Genomic DNA, 21347 nt, shown 5'->3' with positions numbered 1-21347 from the left:
GAGCGTCAAGATGAGAAACTGGTTGCAGACATCCTCCTTTAACTGATTGACGTGTTGAGTACCACAGGCCCTGCCTCAGAATTGCAGAAGCCCGTGGAGAAGATGGTAACAGATTATTTGGCAGGGTCAAATCCTTATTCTCTACTCATTCTCATCTCTTTATCCTATTCTCTTCCTCTGACTGAATAGCATACTTCCCAAGCAAGAACCAGTGCCCAGAAACAGAAACAGATGAAAAGGTCAAGACTTACCCACTGAGGGAGCTGGAATGACATCAGTGGCTCTCAGTCCGTCAGGATCACAAACTGCATTGAAAATAAGATTCCTGGGCCCCACCTCTGAAGGTTCTGACTCATTAGGTCTTGGGTGGGGCTCAGGAATGTGTATTTGTTAAAGAGTTCCCCCAGATGACTTCTGAAGCACGTGCAGGTTTCAGAACTATGTCTTCAAATGTCATCCACTCTACACAGGATAATTTGCTTTTCTGGGCAGTGATTTCCCAAAACGAGAAGCAGCAGTGCCCTCAGAGATTTCTCAGAAAGAGCAAACCCATGGAGCTTCCTGGGAGACTGAGACCATAAGCAGGAGGTAGGAAAGGGAAACAAGGTAATCAAGGTATCTGGTGAGATGCTGGCTTGAGGAGATGCTGAACCCCCTGGGGGACTGGAGACAGTGCTGTTCTGAGGGTGATCAGAGGATCACACCCCCCAGCCCCCACCCAAGAGAACAAGGAGTGGGATTATCCCCCTGTCCTTTCTGCTCGGAGGTCTCGCCTTTTAGGTTTCTGATAACAGTATCAGCTAAAGCTCCGAGTAGGCAATTGTTGAGGACTCTGTGTTATCTCCATTGAAGACTTCCCACAAACCTGCTTATGAAACCCTCTCCATTTCAGGAAAGCCTGTCTAGGCTTCCATATCCACCTAAAACAGACCTTTTTCTGGATTCCTTCTTCATCCTATTCTTCCCCCAACTTCCCAGAAAGCAAGATCACGGGAACATAGGCAGACCCAGGAAGTAGGTCCGTGTCTTCTCTCCTGATCGTCCTGTCTCCATTCCAACTCTACCTTAGCTGTCTTCCTCAGTGTCACTCTCAGATAGAGAGACAGAGCGTGGGTACCAGGGAATCCATTCCTCACAGTGCTGTCCCAGGTTCTAAAGAGGCCTCAGGATACAGGCTCAGTTCCAAGTCACAGGGGCCCTGACATCCCCAGAACAGAACATGGCAAGACCCACTGTACCTGCCAAGAGTCAGCCTTAAACTCACTACTTCCTCTTTCTAAAACCTGGTCCTTTTAATGCCACAAGCCCTATGCTGCCAGATAAGAGATGCTCACTTCATAGACTGGCTGAGTCCAGTGTTTTCTCCACTCTCTGTTACAGTTAAGAGAGTTGGCACCTGACCTCTCTCGGGCTCTTTGTACAGTCTACTAAATAAGGGTCTCGGGGACTTCATACTTCTGGGACTATGGAAGTTGTTTTTAAGCAAAATTTGGGTTCCTGCACACTCCTGCCCTCTACTGGACAGATAGATCTGGCAATAACCTGTGCCTCAGTGTAGACACCTTTAACTCTGCCCTGCGGGCACCAGGGCAAGCCACACAGCCTGGCATGGATGGAGTGGGCAAGAAGAGCCAGCTTTTCCAAAGCCCTGGTAACCTCAAGAGAGCTAAGTTTGGGAGGTCACAGGATGACTGTGGGAGACTCTGAGGCTTCAATCAGATCTGTTTAATACCCATCTCCAACCCACAACTCACTGTGGAACTTGAGCAAGTAAATTAACCTCTCCAAGTCTCAGTTTCTTAAACTTACCTCGGGTGCAATCTCCTATGTAACAGGCTCAGCCCTGTGACTGGTACATTGAGCAGGGGCTCAAATGATGACATCCATGTACCTCTCCTCATCCCAGGCACTGTCTCTGATCTTTTCCTCTTGCTCCCACAGGCCTCAACACCTCCCAAGCACAGAGTGTCCCTGTCATCAACAGTGTGGCTGGCAGCCTGGCAGCCCTGCAGCCCGTCCAGTTCTCCCAGCAGCTGCATAGTCCTCACCAGCAGCCCCTCATGCAGCAGAGCCCAGGCAGCCACATGGCCCAGCAGCCCTTCATGGCTGCTGTGACTCAGCTACAGAACTCACACAGTAAGGACATGGGCACGTAGAGGGAGGGAGCACTAAGGACCCTCAGTGGCCAACCACTTTTTCTCTCTGGGCCTGAACTTTCTCAGAAGTTTATTGGTTTGGTCACTTTGCCCCGCCTATGATCCACCAACCAAAACTATTTCTCAACTATAACTCTTGTGTGTTGCTGTACTTTTTCTAGTCCTCTTCTCTACCCCTGAGATCACTAGGGAAAGGTTTGGAGAAGAAAGTGTAGGCCTACAGGTGAAGGGGAGTTGGAGACAGACAGCATGTGGAACACTCAGCCCAATTTCCCATTCTAACACCTCTGGAAAAGACAGCGCCCTTAAACCACCAGCACCTTTTCCCAGTGAACATCAACTTAGCCTTTGCAATCCAAACTTCCAAGCAGCCGTTATCAAATGATCAGAGTTGGCATCTAATTTGCATCCTGTTTGCCTTCCCCAAAATAGAAGAATCTTCTAGAGTCCCATGTCTTCCAATTTATACACCCCAAACACCTCTAATCAAGAACCATGAACACCAGTGAAATCTACCAGGGGCACACCATCCTGGGCATTAGAGTCTCTTCCTCCCCACTACCCTGCATGCCTGCACAAAGACTGTTTCTCATATCCAATTTCTATACCTACCCCAAGCCTCCTCTCAACCACTTATTTCCCATCCAATCCCAGCCTCAGTTTCTCTGCCTTCCATCCTGTGTCCCAGGCTTCCAGTCCTCTGGCCAGGTCTGGCTGCAGCCCCTGACACAGGAGTTTGGGAAGGAATCATGGCTTCTCTGCTTCAGAAACCCCAAGGAAGTGTTCAGTATAAAGCACTAGTCTTAGATCAGACAGACTTGGATTTAAATCCTGCCTGTGATACTTACCAGCCATGTAGCCTAATGCAAGTTACTTAGCCACTCTGAGCCCAATCTCTTCATCCATAAGATGGAAATAGTATGGATTTAGGGTCACTGTGAAGATGAAATAAACATAGGGCTGAACTGCCTTTGGTAAGCATAAAGAATTATAAAGATTATTTATAAAGAGACTCCTAGAAGGCAAGGATGGTGAAAGAGATTTGTATTTCTTCCCTAGCTGCATCAGCTAAGCTATGGGTTTGAAAGAGAACAGCCAAGTTTAGCCTTCTATCTTCAGGGCTCAATCTCCACCCGGGCCTGTGGAGCTGGTTTCTGAGCACCATCTCACATTCCAATCACATTTTAGTGGCATCTAAAAATATGCCACAGCCTGTAGTAGAGTCTGAAACCACATGTGCCCCACTTCCCAACCTCCCAGAGCCTGGCAATGTGCTCCCCACTTGCCCCAATCCCTTCGCCTGGCCAGGCTTCCTCAGTGGTCAGGCCTAGGTGGGACAGTCAGAGAGTGGTCACCAAGGACCTGTAGGCTGCTGAGGCCCAGCAGGCCTGGCCACCCATGAAGAGAGAGACCATGATGCCCTGGACCAGGAAATAACCTGCCTCACTGCATGAGAAGGGCAAGCTGAGGCAATGGCCAGTGACCTTTACCCCCGTTCTGTACTAGAGGCCTCTCTGGTAGGCCCCATATTCTGAGAACAGGCTGGTCTCTCCCTCACGGCCAAGCATCCACATGCTTTCAGGAGTTGGTCATGTGACTTAAAAATTACATGAATCTTATAGATAACTAATATGAAAAAATCCTCACTTAAATCCACCAACCCTTTTATCTGCCTAGCTGTGGTGTGGGATGGGGGCTCTGTAGCTCTGTATGTGCCTGGGTATGCACCTTGATTCTGTCTTCATTCTCTCTTCAGTGTATGCACACAAGCAGGAACCTCCCCAGTATTCCCACACCTCCCGGTTTCCATCTGCAATGGTGGTCACAGATACCAGCAGCATCAGCACACTCACCAACATGTCTTCAAGTAAACAGGTAATGCCAGCAGGATTTGTGGGGGTTGGGGTGTGGGGAGGATATGACTAAGGCTATTGATGTGCAGAGGGTGTGGCAAACATGCACTTGGTCAGAAGAAGTTTGGTCTTCTGAGGCTCCTTGTTACTTGCAAAGGGAATCCTTAAAGTCCCAGGGCAAAAAAAAAAAAAAAAAAGGCCACAGGTTGAAAGGGCTCATTACTGCTGCCCCAGATTCCCCAATAAGAGCACTAAACCAAGACAGAAGTTTGATAGGTCACTGGAGACTAGATGACATAGAGCGCTTAGGCGTTGAAATTGAGTGTTCCCTAACAGAATGAGCAATGGTCCATGGAAAAGGTATTTCCAAGGAGGGCTCAAGAGAATAGATCCCCTGCTGAGGTCCATGCTTTGCAAGAGGGATTCCTGAGGATCCACAAAGTAGTCAGTGGAGAAAATGAGTAGGAAGTCAGGAGTCCTGAGGCTGATTCCCCTGGACCCAGAATGCCATAAGCTCTGGGAATGACCCACTTATGCCAACCCATAGGGACTCCCCAGTAGACAACCTGGCTTTTCCAGGGGTATGCATCCACTTGGGGTTTTATCAAGAAATTTAGAATCAACTTCCTAGTGCACTGAAAGTGGGGAATCCGGAGGCTTAATCACAGTTTCAGTTGATGATTAAGTCCCACCTCCGAATAGAGGTGATGTAAAGACAGGTGGCTGATGGCGAGGCTCACTGCTGGACTGCAAGAAGACCCCGAGAGTTAGAAAACAGGACAAGATGTCTGAACACAGGTGAAGATTCCAGAGTAACACAATGAGATCTTTTAGTAGCTGGGGTCTGTGCAATGTGAGAACTGTTTGGCCTCTATTGATTACTAGATAAGTAGGTGACAACCTTGAACTTCGTGTCAAAGGCTCTCAGCAGAATTTGGTCTCGTTGATGATCTTTTTTTCATCTGAGCCCTGCAAATCACACTGCATCCACTGCCATGGGCTTCCCAGCAAGTTCCTTCATGGGATCAGGGTTCTCTGTTCTTTCCTTTGCCCCAAACTCCTCCCAGCCCTAGAGCATAGTGGAGCAGGTGGGTTCTATTCCTCATTCTGCCGTTTGGTTGGTGACGTTGACCTCCCTGAGCCTTTATTTCTTCATCTTTAAAGTGAGAGTTGTAACATCTGCTTGTTCTAAGGATTCAGCAAGGTGGTGTAGATTAAATACCTGGTGTCTTGGGCACTAAAACATACACACAACCAGGGCAGCTGGGCTCTGGGGCCGGGGTTGAGGGAGAGGTATGTGGGACCTGCTTTGCTACTCTTCTCTCACCCAATAGAAGATGAAAGGACAACCCCTCTCTACCCTGCCCTTCGACTCCCGTGCGAGTTCCCACTCTTTGTAGTGAGCAGGGAAAACATTTATCTGTGCTCACAAATCTCAATCAGGGGGCAGCCAGGCGCAGCAGCCCTCCTTGGGAATACCTTCCCCTTTGAAAGGTTTATCAATCCATCTGCCGCTTGGTCAGCCCCAGACAGGACCATGATTAATTATTCCTGTCTTTCCCCAGTTGACTTTGATGCTTGCTTGTTGAAACAAGTCCTCTGAATTCAGGAAATGGTCTCTTAATCAAAATACTTTAAGATGCTCCCTGAGACGCTGCACCAGCCCCACACTGGCTTCTCCTCTCCATTGGACAGAGGAGCCAGCAGACCTTGAAGCTGCATGTGTGGCCTCCCAGAATGCTGTGACGTTGTCTCCATATCCCCAGATATTTCAGGAGTCTGGCAATAGACTCGTTTCTGTGATGATGAGGATGATTATTACACTCAGTAAGGATGAAAAATACTCATGTGGCATGTTACAGTTTATACTTCTCATGAACATTATCTCATCACTTCCTTTTTACTACAACCTCCTAAGTACAAAGAAATAAACTAAAGCCCAGAGATGAAGAGTGACCTGCCCAAGGTCACACAGATGATAAACTCTAGAGCTGGACCTTTAGGCTTTGGTGTTTGACTCCAAATGCTTGCCTTCCACTACCCATTTTTAAAATTCTATGGCAACTGCTGCCACTCTTGTTATCTCTGTGGTCGGGAACAAGAGTAAGAAAGTCAGCTCACTTGCTATATTCCAGTCGGGAAACATTCTTCCAACACGTTGAAAGAGAAGGAGAAATGGGAAAGGCAGAGTGAAGTTAAATGGGGGTAAATGTGCTGCCTCCTGACAGCAGAAGGTACCCAAGGTGGAGACAGTTTGTAAAAACTCTATTCCCAAGGCAAAGGGTCAGAAGTGAGTTCTGAAAGAGACCTGATGGCATTTCTGATCTTTTTTGTTTTAAGGTCTTATATTCCAAAAGGGATTTCAAATTCTTTGCTGGTGTGTTCAAATGTATGGCTTATAGCGATGTCTGTTTGTGTCGCTATAAAGACATATCTAAGGCTGGGTAAAAGAGGTTAAAAGGCTCACGGTTCTGCAGTCTATACAGGAAGCATGATGCCAGCATCTGCTTCTGCTGAAGGCCTCTGAAGGCTTATAATCATGGTGGAAGGTGCAGGCAGGACAGGCGTATCACATGGCGAGAATGGGAGCAGGAGAGAAAAGGGGGAGGCCCTGCTCTTTTTATTTATTTATTTATTCATTTTTATGTTTTGAGATAGGGTCCCGTTCTGTCACCCAGATTGGAGTGCAGTGACACAATCACAGCTCCCTGCAGCTTCAACCTCCTGGGCTCCATCAATTCTCCCACCTCAGCCTCCAGAGTAGCTGGGGCTGCAGGCACTCACCACCATGGCCGTCTAATTTTTGCATTTTTTTTTGCCATGTTGCCCAGGCTGGTCTCAAACCCTGTGCTAAAGTGAACCGCCCACCTTGGCCTCCCAAAGTGCTGGGATTACAGGTGTGAGCCACCATGCCTAGCCCTAGATTCTTTTAAACAGCCAGATCTCATGTGAACTAACTCATCACCAAGGGGATGATGCTAAGCCATTTATGATGCTGTGCTCACAAAGCCCCACTTCCATCATTGGGAATCACATTTCAACATGAGATTTGGAGGGGACACATATCCAAACTACATCATTCTACCCCTGGCCTCCCAAATCTCATGTCCTTCTCACATTGCAAAATACAATCATTCCTTCCCAATAGTCCCTGAAAGTCTTAACTCATTCCAGCATTAACTCAAAGTCCAAAGTCTCATCTGAGACTCAAGAGCAAGTCCTTCCACTTATGAGCTTATATGTATATTTACTTCCAAAATACAGTGGTGGTACAGGTGTTGGATAGATATTCCCATCCCAAAAGAAATAAATTGGCCAAAAGAAAGAGATAATGCCCCATGCAAGTCTGAAACCCAGCAGGGCAGGCATTAAACCTTAAAGCTCCAAAATAATCCTTGATTCCATGTGCCACATCCTGGGCACATTGGCATGCCAGGTAGGCTCCCATGGCCTTGGACAGCTCTGCCCCTGTGGCTTTTCCATGCTGAGGTTTCAAGCTGCTAGTGGCTTTACCATTCTGAGGTCTAGAGGGTGGCAAGCTCATTCCCACAGCTCCATTAGGCAGTATCCTGGTGGTGACTCTGTGTGGGGGCTTCGGTCCCACGTTTCCCCTCTGCACTGCCATAATGGAGGTTCTCTGTGGGGGCTCTGCCCCTTTAAGAGCCTTCTCCCTGGGCACCCAGGTTTTCTGATATATCCTCTGAAATCTAGGTGGAAGCTGCCAAGTCTTCTTCACTCTTGCATTCTGTGCAAGGCTTATAGACTGCACCCTCTAGAGTGGTGGTCGAAGCTGTGCCTGGGGCCCTTTGAGCCAGGGCTGAAGCTAGAGCAGCGGGAATGCAGGGAGCAGTGTCCCAAGGCTGTGCAGGGCAGCAGGGCCTTTGGTCTGGCCTCCAAAATCGTATTTTCTTCCTAGGCCTCTGGGTCTGTAATGGGAGGGGCTGCCTAGAAGATTTCTGAAATGCTTCCATGCCCTTTCTCCATTGTCTTGGCTAGTAGCACATGGCTCCCTTTAGTCAAGCTAATCTCTCTAGCAAGTTGTTGCTCCAGAGGCCACTTGAATTCCTTCTCTACCATAGCATTAGGCTGCAAATTTTCCAAAATTTTATGCTCTGCTTCCCTTTTAAACGTAAATTCCAACATTCCAAATGTAAATCATTCCTTTGCTTCCATAGCTGACTATGGGTTGTTAGAAGCAGCCAGGCCACTTCTTGAATGTTTTACTGCTTAGAAATGTCTTCCACTAGATACCCTACGCAGTCATTGTTAAGTTCAAACTTCCACAGATCCCTAGAATATGGACACAATGCAGCCAAGTTCTTTGCCTGGGTGTAAGAAGGTTGACCTTTGCTCTAGTTCCCGATAAGTTCCTCATTTCCATCTGAGACTTCATCAGCCTGGCCTTCACTCCCCATATTTCTATCAGGATTTTGGTCAAAATCACTTAACAGGTCTCTAAGAAATACCAAACTTTCCTTCATCTTCCTGTCTTCTCCTGGTCCTCCAAACTCCCAATCTCTGCCTGTTACCTGTTGCCAAAGCTGCTTCCACATCTTAAAGTATCTTTATAGTAATGCCCCACTCCCAGTACCATTTTTGTGTGTTCATCCATTTGCATCACTATAAAGGAATTCCTGGGGCTGGGTAACTTACAAAGAAAATACGTTTAATTGGCTCATGGCTCTGCAGCTTGTACAGGGAGTGTGGTGCCAGCATCTGCTTCTGGTGAGGTCTCAGGAAGCTTACCGTCAGGGCAGAAGGAAAAGGGGGACTAGGTATGTCACATGGTGAAAGAAGGAGCAAGAGAGAGAAAAGGGAGATCCTACACTCTCAAGCAACCAGATCGTGTGTGAACCAACTTGAGTAAGAGCTCACTTATCACCAAGGGGATGGCACTGAGCCATTTATAAGGGATCTGCACCCATGATCCAGTACCTCCACTAGGCCTTACCTCCAACACTGGGGATCATATTTCAACATGAGATTTGGAAGGGACACACATCTAAACCATATCACTAGGTATCAGGGACATACAAGTGAGGAGAGAGAAGGATGTCTTGGTCAAATATGTTGGGGGGACTGCTGGATTACACAAAGTTAAATGCCACTGGGCAGGGCTTCTCCAAGCATTTTACTTGCTGATGTGTGCACTGGACCAGGCAATTAGCATGCACCCTGCTCGGGTCAAAGGGACACATCCTGAGCAGTGCTATTTTAGAGGCACTGTGTACAGTGGTAGGAAACGCCAGCAGACCTGAGCTAATTTCAGCTCCATCACCCCCTGGTATGTAACCTCGGGCAGTTAATTCTCTGCTAGGAGACTCAGTTTCTTCATCTATAAATGGGAAAAATCCCATCCCCATCTCACAAAATATTCAATGTGCCTAACAGAGTACCTCGTACATAGTTAAGTACTCAAAAGTGGTAGCTCCCTCCCTGTTTTCTTTCCTGTCTGTGATCCTTTAGGAGATAGTTTTCTCCCCTTCCAGTGACTCTTGCTTCTTTTTTTTTTTTTTTTCTGGAGACGGAGTCTCACTCTGTCACCCAGGCTGGAGTGCAGTGGTATGGTCTTGGCTCACCTCCCAGGTTCAAGTAGTTCTCCCCCTTCAGCCTCCTTAGAAGCTGGGATTACAGGCATGTGCCACCACACCTGGCTAATTTTTTTATTTTTAGTAGAGGCAGGGTTTCACTATGTTGGCCAGGCTGGTCTCAAACTTCTGACCTCAGGATCCACCTGCCTCAGCCTCCCAAAGTGCTGAGATTATAGTGTGAGCCACTGCGCACCCAGCCTAGTGATTCCGAATGTCCAACTCAGTGCTTGGTTTTCATGCTGTCAAAGGAGTCTGGGACAAGACAGTGTCTCAGGATTACTACCATCTCTTAAGTACGTCCTACTCCAGATCCCATTCTCCTGCTGATACACAGACACTCGCTCACCCACTTCCCTGGAAAAAAGCAAATAGTTCAGGACCTCTCAAAGCACCCATGTCCTTTGGACTTAGCCAAATGCCTGGGCTATCGCAGATGTTCAGTAAATAAGAAAGAACGAATGAACAAATGAGTGAATGAGTGAATGAACAAATGAATGAATGCTGAACTCGTATTTTTTGATGCTTCCATTTTCCAAGCAGCACCCCAGATGCTTTTCTAGCTTACGTTTCCTGGAGAATCCCCTTACCCATTCAGCAAAGTTGTTATTTTTATACCTGATTTACGAAGCAGAAAACAGGTTCAAAGATGGGTATGGATCTGGCCAAGTTCAAACAGATCACAAATTTCAGAGCTGGACTTCCAGACTGGTTTTCTCACTCCTAACCCATTAAACAACATTCACCTTCCAATATCCACTTTTAAGCATCCATAATAACCCAGTGTTGTGCAGGTATAAGGCTAAAGCTAGGATTTGTACTTGTATCTGTCTAATTCCAGTACTTCCTGTTGTCAACGCAGACATGCCCCAAGGGCCTTGGGGATTACGGGTCAGGAACTCCAGGCTGGGACCTCTCACTGTGAAGAATCCTTCTGCAGCTACTGCCTATCTGTCCCTTCCACAGCACATACCTCTCCCTCCTCCTGAACTCTTGGGTGCTGGCAAGTTATCTCTGAGTGGGTTTGTGCCTGAGTTTAACAATGCCCCACTAGACTGGAAACAAGACCGCAGCAAGCACTGACCTCAGTTAGAACAAGTGTGGGCAGGTTGTGAGCCACCTCCTGTTTCCACAATGTTCTCTCCCTGCTTGACTTCCTAGTTTATGGGACGGTCAAGAAAGGGCCCCCAGAGCAGTAACTAGTCAGGGTGCTGAAAAGGGGGAGGTGGGCAGCCTTATCATCTGTCCCCTTCAGCTGTTCCCTCTCTCCCAACTTTATTTATTTATTTTTTTTTGAGATGGAGTCTCACTCTGTCATCCAGGATGGAGTGCAATGGCATGATCTCGGCTCACTGCAACCTCCACCTTCCGGGTTCAAGGAATATTCCTGCCTCAACCTCCCGAGTAGCTGGGATTACAGGCGTGTATCACCACGCCCAGCTAATTTTTGTATTTTTAGTAGAGAGGGGGTTTCACCATCTTGGCCAGGATGGACTCGATCTCTTGACCTTGTGATCCGCCCACCTTGGCCTCCCGAAGTGTTGGGATTACAGGCGTGAGCCACAACACCCAGCCCTCTCCCGACTTCTTCACTGGATGGGGAAGCAGTGTTCTGATGGTTGGGAGCATCAATCTGGGCTCACAATTCTACCACTTTCTACCTGTATGACCTCATAGAAATGTCATAACCTCTCTGAGCCTCTGTCTGCTCACCTGTAAAATGAAGATAATGATACCTCTTTCATGGGATCACTGAAAGGACTAACTGTACGAAGACTTGTAAAACACTTCCCTCGGTGCTTGTCGCAAAGGAAACACCCAGCCCATGGAAGCTGGGTCACTCTTGACTTCCCCTGCTGGCACCACTGAGTGGCTCTGAGTTTGGGAAAGGGATTTTCAGTGGCAAAGGGCATTTATTTCCCCCTGTTGAGGGGGTTGAAAGAAGTGATCTACATAGAGGTGAAGAGCACAAACTCTGCTGTTGCGGGACCCTGGCCAACTTATAACCTCTCTAGACCACATTTCCCTCATCTGTAAAACCAGAATTATAATCATGACTTTTAAGTAATGGAGCTACAACAAATGTCACATAAGTTCATGATCATAGAAGTGACTTACCTGTCCTCACCATCTCTACTTCCTCACCCTCAGTTCTCTCTTGAGATCACTGCAGACGGGCTTTTGTCCTCACACCCCACCATGTCCAGCTCACTAAGTCACCATGCTGCTGAATCCAGTGGTTACTTTTCAATCTCTGTCTTTGACACAGCTGATCGCTCCCTGCTTTTTTCCATGGGAGTTTAGTATACTACCATTCCTGGTTCTTCTCCTACAGCACTAGCCACTTCTCATCTCCTCAGCTGGCAACTCACCTTCCCAGCATTTATGTGTTGGAGGGCCCAGGCCTCACTCTTTGGCCTCTTCTTGTCTATGCTCACTCCTGGGTGATCTCCTCTGGTCCCATGGCTTTCGGACAAGTGTAGACACTGATGGCTCCTATAATTCTGTCTACAGTCCAGTCTTCCCTACTGAGTGCCCATTCCCAAAACCATGCTTCTTCAGCAGGGACATGCATGTCTAAAATATCTAATAAGCCTCTCGAATTCAACATGCCTAAAATAGGAAGTCTTCTTTGTGCCCTGATTTCATCCTACCAAAACTGCTTCCTCCATGGGCTTCCCCATTTCCAAGACTGGTACCAGTTGTTCCAGTGAGATAGCTGAGCGTATCCTTGATTCTTCTCTCCACATCACATCCAGTCCATCAGTAAGTTCTACTAGGGGACCAAGAATATATCCCACATCTGACCTCTTCTCACACTCCCATCAGGACTGTCCTAGTCCCAGCCCAGGCTCCTTTGTCTCTCCCCAGTCTCCTTAGATGGCCCTTGCCCATCTCCCACTTCCACACTTGCCCAACTATGGTCTGTCTGCCAGAGTGATCTCTTACAAAGAAAAATCAAGCATGCCGATCCCCTGTCAAAACTCTCCAGTAGCTTTCCATTACAATCAAACTAAAACAGAGACAGACGTACAGGACCCCATGTAATTATGCTACTTCCAGTGTTGCAGTTCTCACCATCTTCCTCCCTCCACTGCCCACGCAGCTTTAGCTGTGCCAGAGCTGAAGCATCCCACCCCAGCACTCCTGCGTTTGTGGTGTCTGCCTGGAGCTCTTTTTCTGTGCATTGTTACATGCTTGCTCCTTCATTTCCTTCGGCTCAGATATTACCACTTCAGAGGCCTCACCCAATTCCCTCATCTAAGTTAATCTCTTTTTCCTCAAGCTATCCTAACCTCTATGCTTATGTTTCTGTGGAGTACTCATCTCCACCTAAAGTTGTGTGTGCGTGCGTGTGCACGTGTGCATGTGCGCACGTGTGTGTGCGCGCGCACATTTGTTTGTTTATTATTCAAAGCCTTCACTAGGAGGTAAAGTCTGTGAAGAAGTGAACAGTGTCTTGTTTACAGCGGCATCTCCAGTGTCTAAAAAAGTACTAAGTACACAATAGGCACTCAAATATGTGTTAAATGAATTCATGATAATCACCTACTTCAAAGGGTCGATGTAAGAATTCGCGGCAGTGATGCTTGTGAAGCCCTTAGCATGGTGCGTGGCTCACAGTAGGACCCCGATAATGTTCGCTCTTACTATTATGTAACAAATCCTCTTAGAATGAGAATGCCTTTCACGTTTGACACAGCTACCACACCTTTCAGAAGGAGGTCCCCGCGGTCAGTTAGAGATCTTCTGGGCAAGGCCCCCATGGGGCTGCGTGTGCTGGGCCTCCAGTTCTAGGGGACCACAGTGCACCCCTTATCAGATGTTTGTGTTTAGACTCTGAAGGGGGCAAATAACTCCAGTTCCTTTGACAACATTTTGGGCTCTGCCACCATTTTATTATGTGAGCAAACATTTGATAGCTGGGAAGCCCATCCCTAATGACAGGTCATAGAATCTCACTGGCGTCTCCTTATCTGCCCTTCTTGTTTGCTCTTCTATTGAAACCTGCAAGGTCACAAGCCATTTTCTCTCTCCTCCACCTGAAATCTGAAAATTGGAAAAAGGCTGATAGTGGGAAGTAAAGAGACTCGAGAGTGGGGGGAGGAAGAGGAGGCAAAGGGTATCAGAGGACCCTGACCAATGTCTCAAGAATGTAGAAGGGTCAGAAGCCTGTCTCCTCACGTGCACGCACTGCTCGGCCCCACTCTTTTTTTGTTGTTTTGAGACAGAGTCTCGCTCTGTTGCCCAGGCTGGAAATGCAATGGCATGATCTTGTTTCACAACAGGGTTCAAGGGATTCTCCTGCCTCAGCTTCCCAAGTAGCTGGGATTATAGGCATGCGTCACCGTGCCCAGCTAATTTTTGTATTTTTAGTAGAGACTGGGTTTCACTACATTGGTCAGGCTGGTCCCAAACTCCTGACCTCGTGATTGACCAGCTCTGGCCTCCCAAAGTGCTGGGATTACAGTCGTGAGTCACCGCACCCGGCCTGCAGCCCCACTCTTAAGAGCACTGAGGAGCAGCATGGGCTGAAGAACCCCATGTTCATAACAATTGTGCCAAGGACCACTCTCAGGACTCCATAGGTGTCAACTCATCCAATCCCACAGCAACTCCCATTCTATAGGGGAAGAAACTGAGGCACAGAGACAGTAACTTGTCAAAGAGAACAAAGCCTAGTAGAAGGCTCCTCACCTCCTAGCATGATAGAAAGCGCACACTCTGAGTGACCACCTACACAGCTAGTTTGAAGCTGTGCTCCACACTCTCCTAGTTCTTAAACCTTGGACGATTCACTGACTCACTTTGAGCCTTGTTTTCCTGATCTGCCAAATAGCATAATGGTATCCTCATATAGGGTCATCGTTGGAGCACTGATCAAGGAGGTAACAGTGGCCTTTAGCAGTGTTGGTAGGTGTTGGGGTGTGTGTGTTTGTGTGTGTGTTTGGGGGGGATCTTAAGATAATAAGCCACTAAGTCAAAGGCAGAACCTTAGATATCAACAAAAGCAAAAAGGAAAGAGGAGACAGAGGGAGGCAAAAAGAGACTCTCCAGAAGTTAAAAGGAGAGCAATGACGCTCCATGACATTTCAAATGAATAAGGCCCAGGTACTGAGGGCGAAGTGGGTGAGGTGGCTCCTCCTGAGGCCTTATCCAGCCATTCTGGGGTCTCCTGCCCTGGCTCATCCTCAAGGATGGCCTCAGAGGCCTTCAGCCTTTGGATCCTTTCCCTGGTCCTATGAATTTCTTAGCCCAAAGTAAGAAACTCATAGAAAGCACTTTGCCATTTGCAAAACTCCTTTCCTGATGAGTGGTGTGAGTGGTCAGTTTCTCGTGTGTTTTCTGGCCTTGCCGCCCTAGTGAGCAGCATTGGCACACCCTGGGAACTTATTAGAAATGTAGACTTGACCGGGCGCAGTGGCTCACACCTATAATCCCAGCACTTTGGGGGGCCGAGGCAGGTGGATCACGAGGTCAAGAGATCAAGACCATCCTGGTCAACAAGGTGAAACCCCATCTCTACTAAAAATACAAATATTAGCTGGGCATGGTGGTACTTACCTGTAGTCCCAGTGACTCGGGAGGCTGAGGCAGGAGAATTGCTTGAACCCAGGATGCAGAGGTTGCGGTGAGCCGAGATCGTGCCATTGCACTCCAATCTGGGTAACAACAGCAAAACTCCATCTCAAAAAAAAAAAAGAAAGAAAGAAAGAAATGCAGACTCTTAGGCCCACCCCAGGCCTATAAATCAGAATTGAACCAGAATCCACATTTTAACAGGCTCTCTGGTACTTGTGAGTCCATTAAAGTTTGAGAAGCATTAGCACAGGAGACCTCTGCTCTTAGAGGTCTTAGGAAGAGACCCTTGCTTCCACGAGAGGCAAGAGCTCATCATCCAGCTGCCTTTTCAAGCACACTGAGCACTCCATAAATTCCACTGTCACAGAAAGAGGAGCCCAACTTCAGGATTCAGGTCAGCAAGTTAGGACAATTTCAAGGTCCCCAACGATTCGCTTCTGTCTTCTGAAGTGGCCAGGAAAGCCGGCTCTCAGGTTTTCCTGCAGGAAGTGTGCCTCAGGATGAAAACTGCAGAACTGAGCATACACAAGGCCCCCAGCCCTCCACCTGCTGCTCTTTGCTGGTTGAGTTGGGCATCAACTCCCTTGGAGAAGCCAAACTAATGGCCCATGTCCCTGCCAAATGACACAGCTGAGCATTATCCCTCCTCTCTCTCTGCAGTGTCCTCTGCAAGCCTGGTGATGCCCACACATCACTCACTCTGTGCACAGCAACAAGGACCCTGTTTTCCCCACCATCACCCTCTGGGCAGCTGCCATGGAAAAGCCCAGTGACCTGACAAGCACCTGCGAGAGGTCCCTGCTTACCTGACGGGCGTCCTGCTGACACCTCAGACAATCCACTCTCAGGAGGCGCAGCCCAAAGCCCAGCTTCCCTTCTATGCAGTATTGCCACGATGCCTCTCAATGTCAAGGACTCCTGTCTGTCCTGGAGGTGGGAGACAAGGAACTGCTGAAGAGGAAGCAAGAAAGCCGTTGTTTCTACGTTGTGATCCTTCATCGAACAAACTGATGCAAAAACTTGAATCTGTTACTGAAACGAGGAGAGGAGGACGCGTGCTATTGAACTGAGCCAAACACACTGTAAATATCCAAAGACTCCCTCCCCCACCCCATCCCAAATGATCTTGAGATTTCTTTTAAAGAAGTAAATTTGTCCAATGGCTGTAAACTATAAACTACTATAATCAAGTGCAATTTCCCCTCCGTGTCCTCTCCCCTCTGCCCTGTACATAATACTAAACTATTAGTTTTCTTTGTGAAGGTCAGAGTCAAACTTTCAAAAGTGATCTGTCCCCTCTTTTCCCTCATGGAGAAACACCCTAAGTGGGAAGTGAAGCCCCTTGTCCCCTCCCTCAGGCCTGGACACTCACAGGGATGAAATACCTTAAACTGACTACCAGCTAACTTCAGTCTCCTGACATTAAGGCACACCTCTGGATCTCTGGAGGGGCTCAACGTAGTGTGTCAGAGTAACATGCTAGCTTTCTGTGGGGTGGGAGTTCAGCCGTGCACTCCCTAAGAAACCCCAGGGCAGGGAAACTATTTCATAGTAAAAGAAAAAGTTGCAGTCTCAGAACGCCTTCCATTAAAATGATTTATTTTATCATTGCCCAGAGTCACATATTTCTGTCTTTGATACTTTTCCTGCCATGGTTCCACCATGAACCCATGGCCCCTGGTCTCTTTGGAGTTTTCTGTGTACTCTGCTGGGATCACTAAGTGTGTCATCTAGGGGTGTAGAGAGGCAGGTGGCCTTCTCTTGCTGTCAGGTTCCCAGTGTCTTCATGTAGGCTTTACTGCTAATTGAGGTAAAGGAGAATTGATTCCCCAGTAAAACTCCCCAAGTCACTCAGAAGGAATCTGGCCAGAGCAGAAGCTAGCACCCTTTTCTTCCCTGCAACTCACAGGGATAAAATCGTAGAGTCAATTCTTGGTGGGTGACCTGTGTGATAGAAACAGACAAAAAGTAGGATGAAGGCCAGACACGGTGGCTCACACCTGTAATCCCAGCACTTCGGGAGGCCGAGGCGGGTGGATCACGAGGTCAAGAGATCAAGACCATCCTGGTCAACATGGTGAAACTGCATCTCTACTAAAAATACAAAAAATTAGCTGGGCATGGTGGCATGTGCCTGTAATCCCAGCTACTCGGGAGGCTGAGGCAGGAGAATTGCCTGAACCCAGGAGGCGGAGGTTGCGGTGAGCCGAGATCGCGCCGTTGCACTCCAGCCTGGGTAACAAGAGCGAAACTCTGTCTCAAAAAAAAAAAAAAAAAAAAAAAAAAAGTAGGATGAATGACAACCCAGTGAGTAAATTTTTTAACCTCATTTAAAGCATTAACTCCAGACTTTCTTCCGGCCCTCCTTTTCCTTCCCTGGGGCTGTCAGTCACTAAGAGAATGGGCTCTTGTGGATGTCACCTCTTGCCCAAGATTCTGTCTCTGGTAGGGATACTAAGGAATACAAATAGTCCAAACAGTAAAAAACCAAAGGCCCAGAAACTCCACCAGCAGGGACTTTGCCACAAATAATTCAGTGCTGACTCCAGGAGAAAGGAAGATGGACCTGTCTTCTTTGCTGTTTCCTCTTTTGCCAAACAGCATAAGGCCTAATGGCCTGTGGTTTTTCGCTTTTAGGCACAGCATGTCCCAATGAAAGTGAAAGCAAAGATTGTGCTAACCAGACTGTGAGTGATAGATTTTTTCAAAATTCCATTGTAGTAGGAGATTCAATCCTCAGTGAACTGGGCGGATTTACTGAGTACCTACTATGTTCCCAGAGCAGGAGTGGGTAGATTTGGAAATACTGACTTTAACTGATTTCTGGCTCCCCTAACGATGTAATTTGGACTGAAACAGTCAAGAGAGAAGTTCATGACTGGGTTGAGGTGGCTGAGGACAAGAGCAAGCACTGCATGTGGAAAGAGGCCAGGATCCCCTTTCATGAGTTGAGATGTCCTGTTGGATGGTTCCTGTGAGCTCTTGGAAGAGGAAAGGAACATAGGCCTCAAGCTCCAGCCCCAGTTGAAGCCCTATATCTGGATTCGTGTTGTTTCTGGAACAGCAAGCGTCTGCTTTTGGTAGATTTTAAGATCTTGCATTGTTGTAATAACCCTGAAAAGCCAGAAGGTCATATTTACCTAACAAGTCATCTGGGCAAAGGTGTAGATGGAAGACAGGGAGGATGGGTGTAGTTGGGGCCTATCTCTAGAGACTTTTTCTAGCCAAATCCTATTTGAACCAAGATATGCAGACAATTGACCCTGGCAACTGAGAGCCCCAAGGATGGTTAGCTCCACCTTTCCAAATCAAACAAGGACTTCCCTCCACTGGCTATACAAAGACCAAGGGGAATCACATATTCTGAAGATTCGTTAGCAAGCTTCAACCCCCATATCTTCCTCCCAGCACCTGATGGAACAACAATCTCCAGAGTGTCTCTTCATGCCCTGAGCCCAGGCTTATAGAGAGATGGTTCCATTTTTATCACAGCAGGCTGTCACTTTCTAGGCTTAGCCTAGGGAAAGGCAAATTTCACTTTAACATCCATGGACAGGAAATAAAATCAGCACTGAAAACCTGCCTGAACCTGTATTAAACTTTTCAATGCTAAGCAGTTATGGGATAGTCCCCCAACAGCAGAGACAATGCAGTGTCAGCTGCTGAATTCAGGTAGATAAGAAAGAATACAATGCAGACAGTCAGGGAATCTGAGCTCTTGGCCCACAGTTGGGGGCAAGTCTTCGAATTATCTTTGAAGCCAGAATTCCTTGATTAGAATCTCCAACTCCACCATTTACGTCTCTGGTCCTCAGTGTCCTGCTATGTGAAACTGGGATGATAATGGTAGCACCTACTTTATGAGGTTGTTTGAGAAGTAACAGGGTTAATATATGTTAAACACTTAGAACTGGATATGCAATGGGTATTGTGTGATACTAATCATCTCATCCCAGAGCGCCTTCTCCTGTAGTCTTGTGTCGTCTTCGGGGCTTGGTTGATATTTCCAAATAACTTCATCACCAACTTGATGTCTGGTTAAAAAAAAAAAAAAAAAAGCACCAATAATTAGTCAAATGTTGTTGCTCATTTCTATGGTATATGGCAAATCTAAGTGGTAAACCAAGGCTGAGTCGGGAAGGGGAGACCTGAGGAGAAGGGAAAGGCTTAACTAGGGAGAGTCTTTGTCCTCCTTAAGAAAAGAAGGAGCTAAAATGTGATGAGCTTACATGAATGGGAGGGAGGGCCATAGAGAGCACCAGGAAGACAGAACTAAAACTGGCTTTGTGTTCTAAAAAGTGGGTTGGGGATCATGGAGGAGGAGCCCAGTGAGCAAGGAAGAGTGAGGGTCAGGAAGAGGTAGAAGCTAACTTCTGCCCAAGAAAAACCAGGGTCGGTGTGCCCCCTTTGACTTATGAATTAATTCAAACACGCCATCCAAAGCTGCTCTGGAAAATGAGATATGACATATCCACATCTTAACACTTCAAAAATATCCCAATAACATCACACAGGCTGAATGTTTATGAGAAATTGCAACCAGCTGAACCAAGAGCCTATTAGGTCCCTCCTCCCTACCCCCTCCCCTTCCTCTTCTGAGTGCAGAGGTCACTCTGGCTGGACAAATACTGGATTGTCTGCCGAGATTTATAACATGACCATTTTACAAATGAATCTTCAGAGTGTGCAGGACTTTGCACGTGCCTGGATGAATATTTCTTTTCCCTGGGTGCATGCCTATAGAGAAAACACTTTCTAAGGGAGAGACCACAAAGCAAATACGAGGGGGACAACATCAAAAGCAGAAGACACCAAAGCAGGCTTCACACGATCTGCATATATACATTTATGCCAACAGGTCACGCAACACGAAAACAACATGTTTCTTTGCCCCATCTGTTATTTTTTCACCAGATACACACTGTTATATTCCCCAAAGAAAGATTTCTTTCCTGTGCCATACTGTCTTGACATCATTAATGAACTGATTTATTAAATTTTCCCTAATTAATCATGAAGGTTGAAGGTAATACATGAATAAAGCTAATTTTTTTAAAAGGCCAAAAAATTCCAGTATACCGAAAACATGTCTGATTTCCTGAGCTGCTATTACAAGATCTTCTGTGTATAACTTTGCTTTTGGAAACATAAAATCCAAAATGATATTTCCCTTTTATTTATTCAAGAAATACTGGCATTTGCTGCCTGTCGGGCACTATCATTCTAGACACTGGAGATATGTCAGTAGACAAAACAGATAAAAATCATTACCTTCATGAAGCTTACATTCTAGTCAGGGAGATAGCAAATAAATGTATGAATATATGTATGTGTATGTACGTGTGTCAGATGATTTTTTAAAATATATGCAAATTAGAGCAGGCAAAGGAGATACTGGGAGTGGGCTAGCCATTTATTTTTATTATTTATTTTTAATTTTTTTGAGATAGAGTCTCACTCTGTTGCCCAGGCTGGAGTGCAGTGGTGCAATGTCAGCTCACTGTAACTTCTGCCTCCTAGGTTCAAGCAATTCAAGCAATTATCCTGCCTCAGCCTCCCAAGTAGCTGAGACTACAGGCACATGCCACCACACCCAGCTAATTTCTGTATTTTTAGTAGAGATGGGGTTTCACTATATTGGCCAGGCTGGTCTGGAACTCCTGACCAAAGGTGATCCACCTGCCTCGGCTTCCCGAAGTGCTGAGATTACAAGTGTCAGCCACCACGCCCATCCTGGCAGTCATTTTAAACAGTATGTTCAAGGAAGAAGAGAGTGGCCACTAAGAACATGATGTCTGAGAGTCCTAAGTTTGCTGAGTGAGCCATGTGGACATCTGGGAGGAGAGCATTCCAGGCAGAGATAACAGCAGTGCAAAGGCCCTGAGGCAGGAACAGAAATGCATAGCAGAGCAGCTAGAGGGAAAGTTCTGGGTCACAGAGGTAAGCAGGTGCAGGGGCACAATGACAAAGGGCCTTGTGGCCATTTGCAAGGACTTCTGCCAACTGTGATGAGAACTTTGGCTTTTACTTTGTATGAGCTAGGAGCCAACAGAGAATTTTGAATACAACAAGGACAAGCTATGACTTACGTTTTGAAAAGATCCCTCTGACTGCTGAGCTTTCAGGGAAGGGAGTGCCAAGAGTGACAGCAAAGAGACTATCAGGAA

General features: G+C 47.0%; 1 protein-coding gene and 1 long non-coding RNA gene across 6 annotated transcripts in view; one reads left to right on the top strand and one right to left on the bottom strand.

The window, feature by feature from the left end:
• The window catches only part of HNF1B (HNF1 homeobox B), a 60891-nt gene extending 44102 nt beyond the window's left edge, over positions 1–16789 (top strand). For 2 of the 5 annotated variants that reach the window (XM_035300788.3, XM_035300786.3), the window contains exons 7-9: positions 1942–2136; positions 3913–4031; positions 15841–16789. In XM_035300788.3, the coding sequence (XP_035156679.2) occupies positions 1942–2136; positions 3913–4031; positions 15841–15861 (335 nt within the window). In that variant the 3' untranslated portion in view covers positions 15862–16789. The remainder of the gene's footprint in view (positions 1–1941; positions 2137–3912; positions 4032–15840) is intronic. The other 3 variants (XM_035300789.3, XM_054257046.2, XM_035300790.3) reach the window with 3 other exon arrangements.
• LOC128932262 (uncharacterized) lies at positions 13475–16116 on the bottom strand. Its single transcript, XR_008481905.2, has 3 exons — positions 15987–16116; positions 15163–15260; positions 13475–13647 (listed from the first exon to the last, which is right to left on the bottom strand). It is a non-coding gene; the product is annotated as an uncharacterized LOC128932262 (long non-coding RNA).
• Positions 16790–21347: the final 4558 nt, after the last annotated feature.

This window comes from Callithrix jacchus, chromosome 5 (genome assembly GCF_049354715.1).
Source record: "Callithrix jacchus isolate 240 chromosome 5, calJac240_pri, whole genome shotgun sequence".
NCBI lineage: Eukaryota > Metazoa > Chordata > Mammalia > Primates > Cebidae > Callithrix > Callithrix jacchus.
The sequence above is the reverse complement of the archived record's forward strand: the minus strand, read 5'-3'. Positions and strand labels throughout refer to the sequence as shown.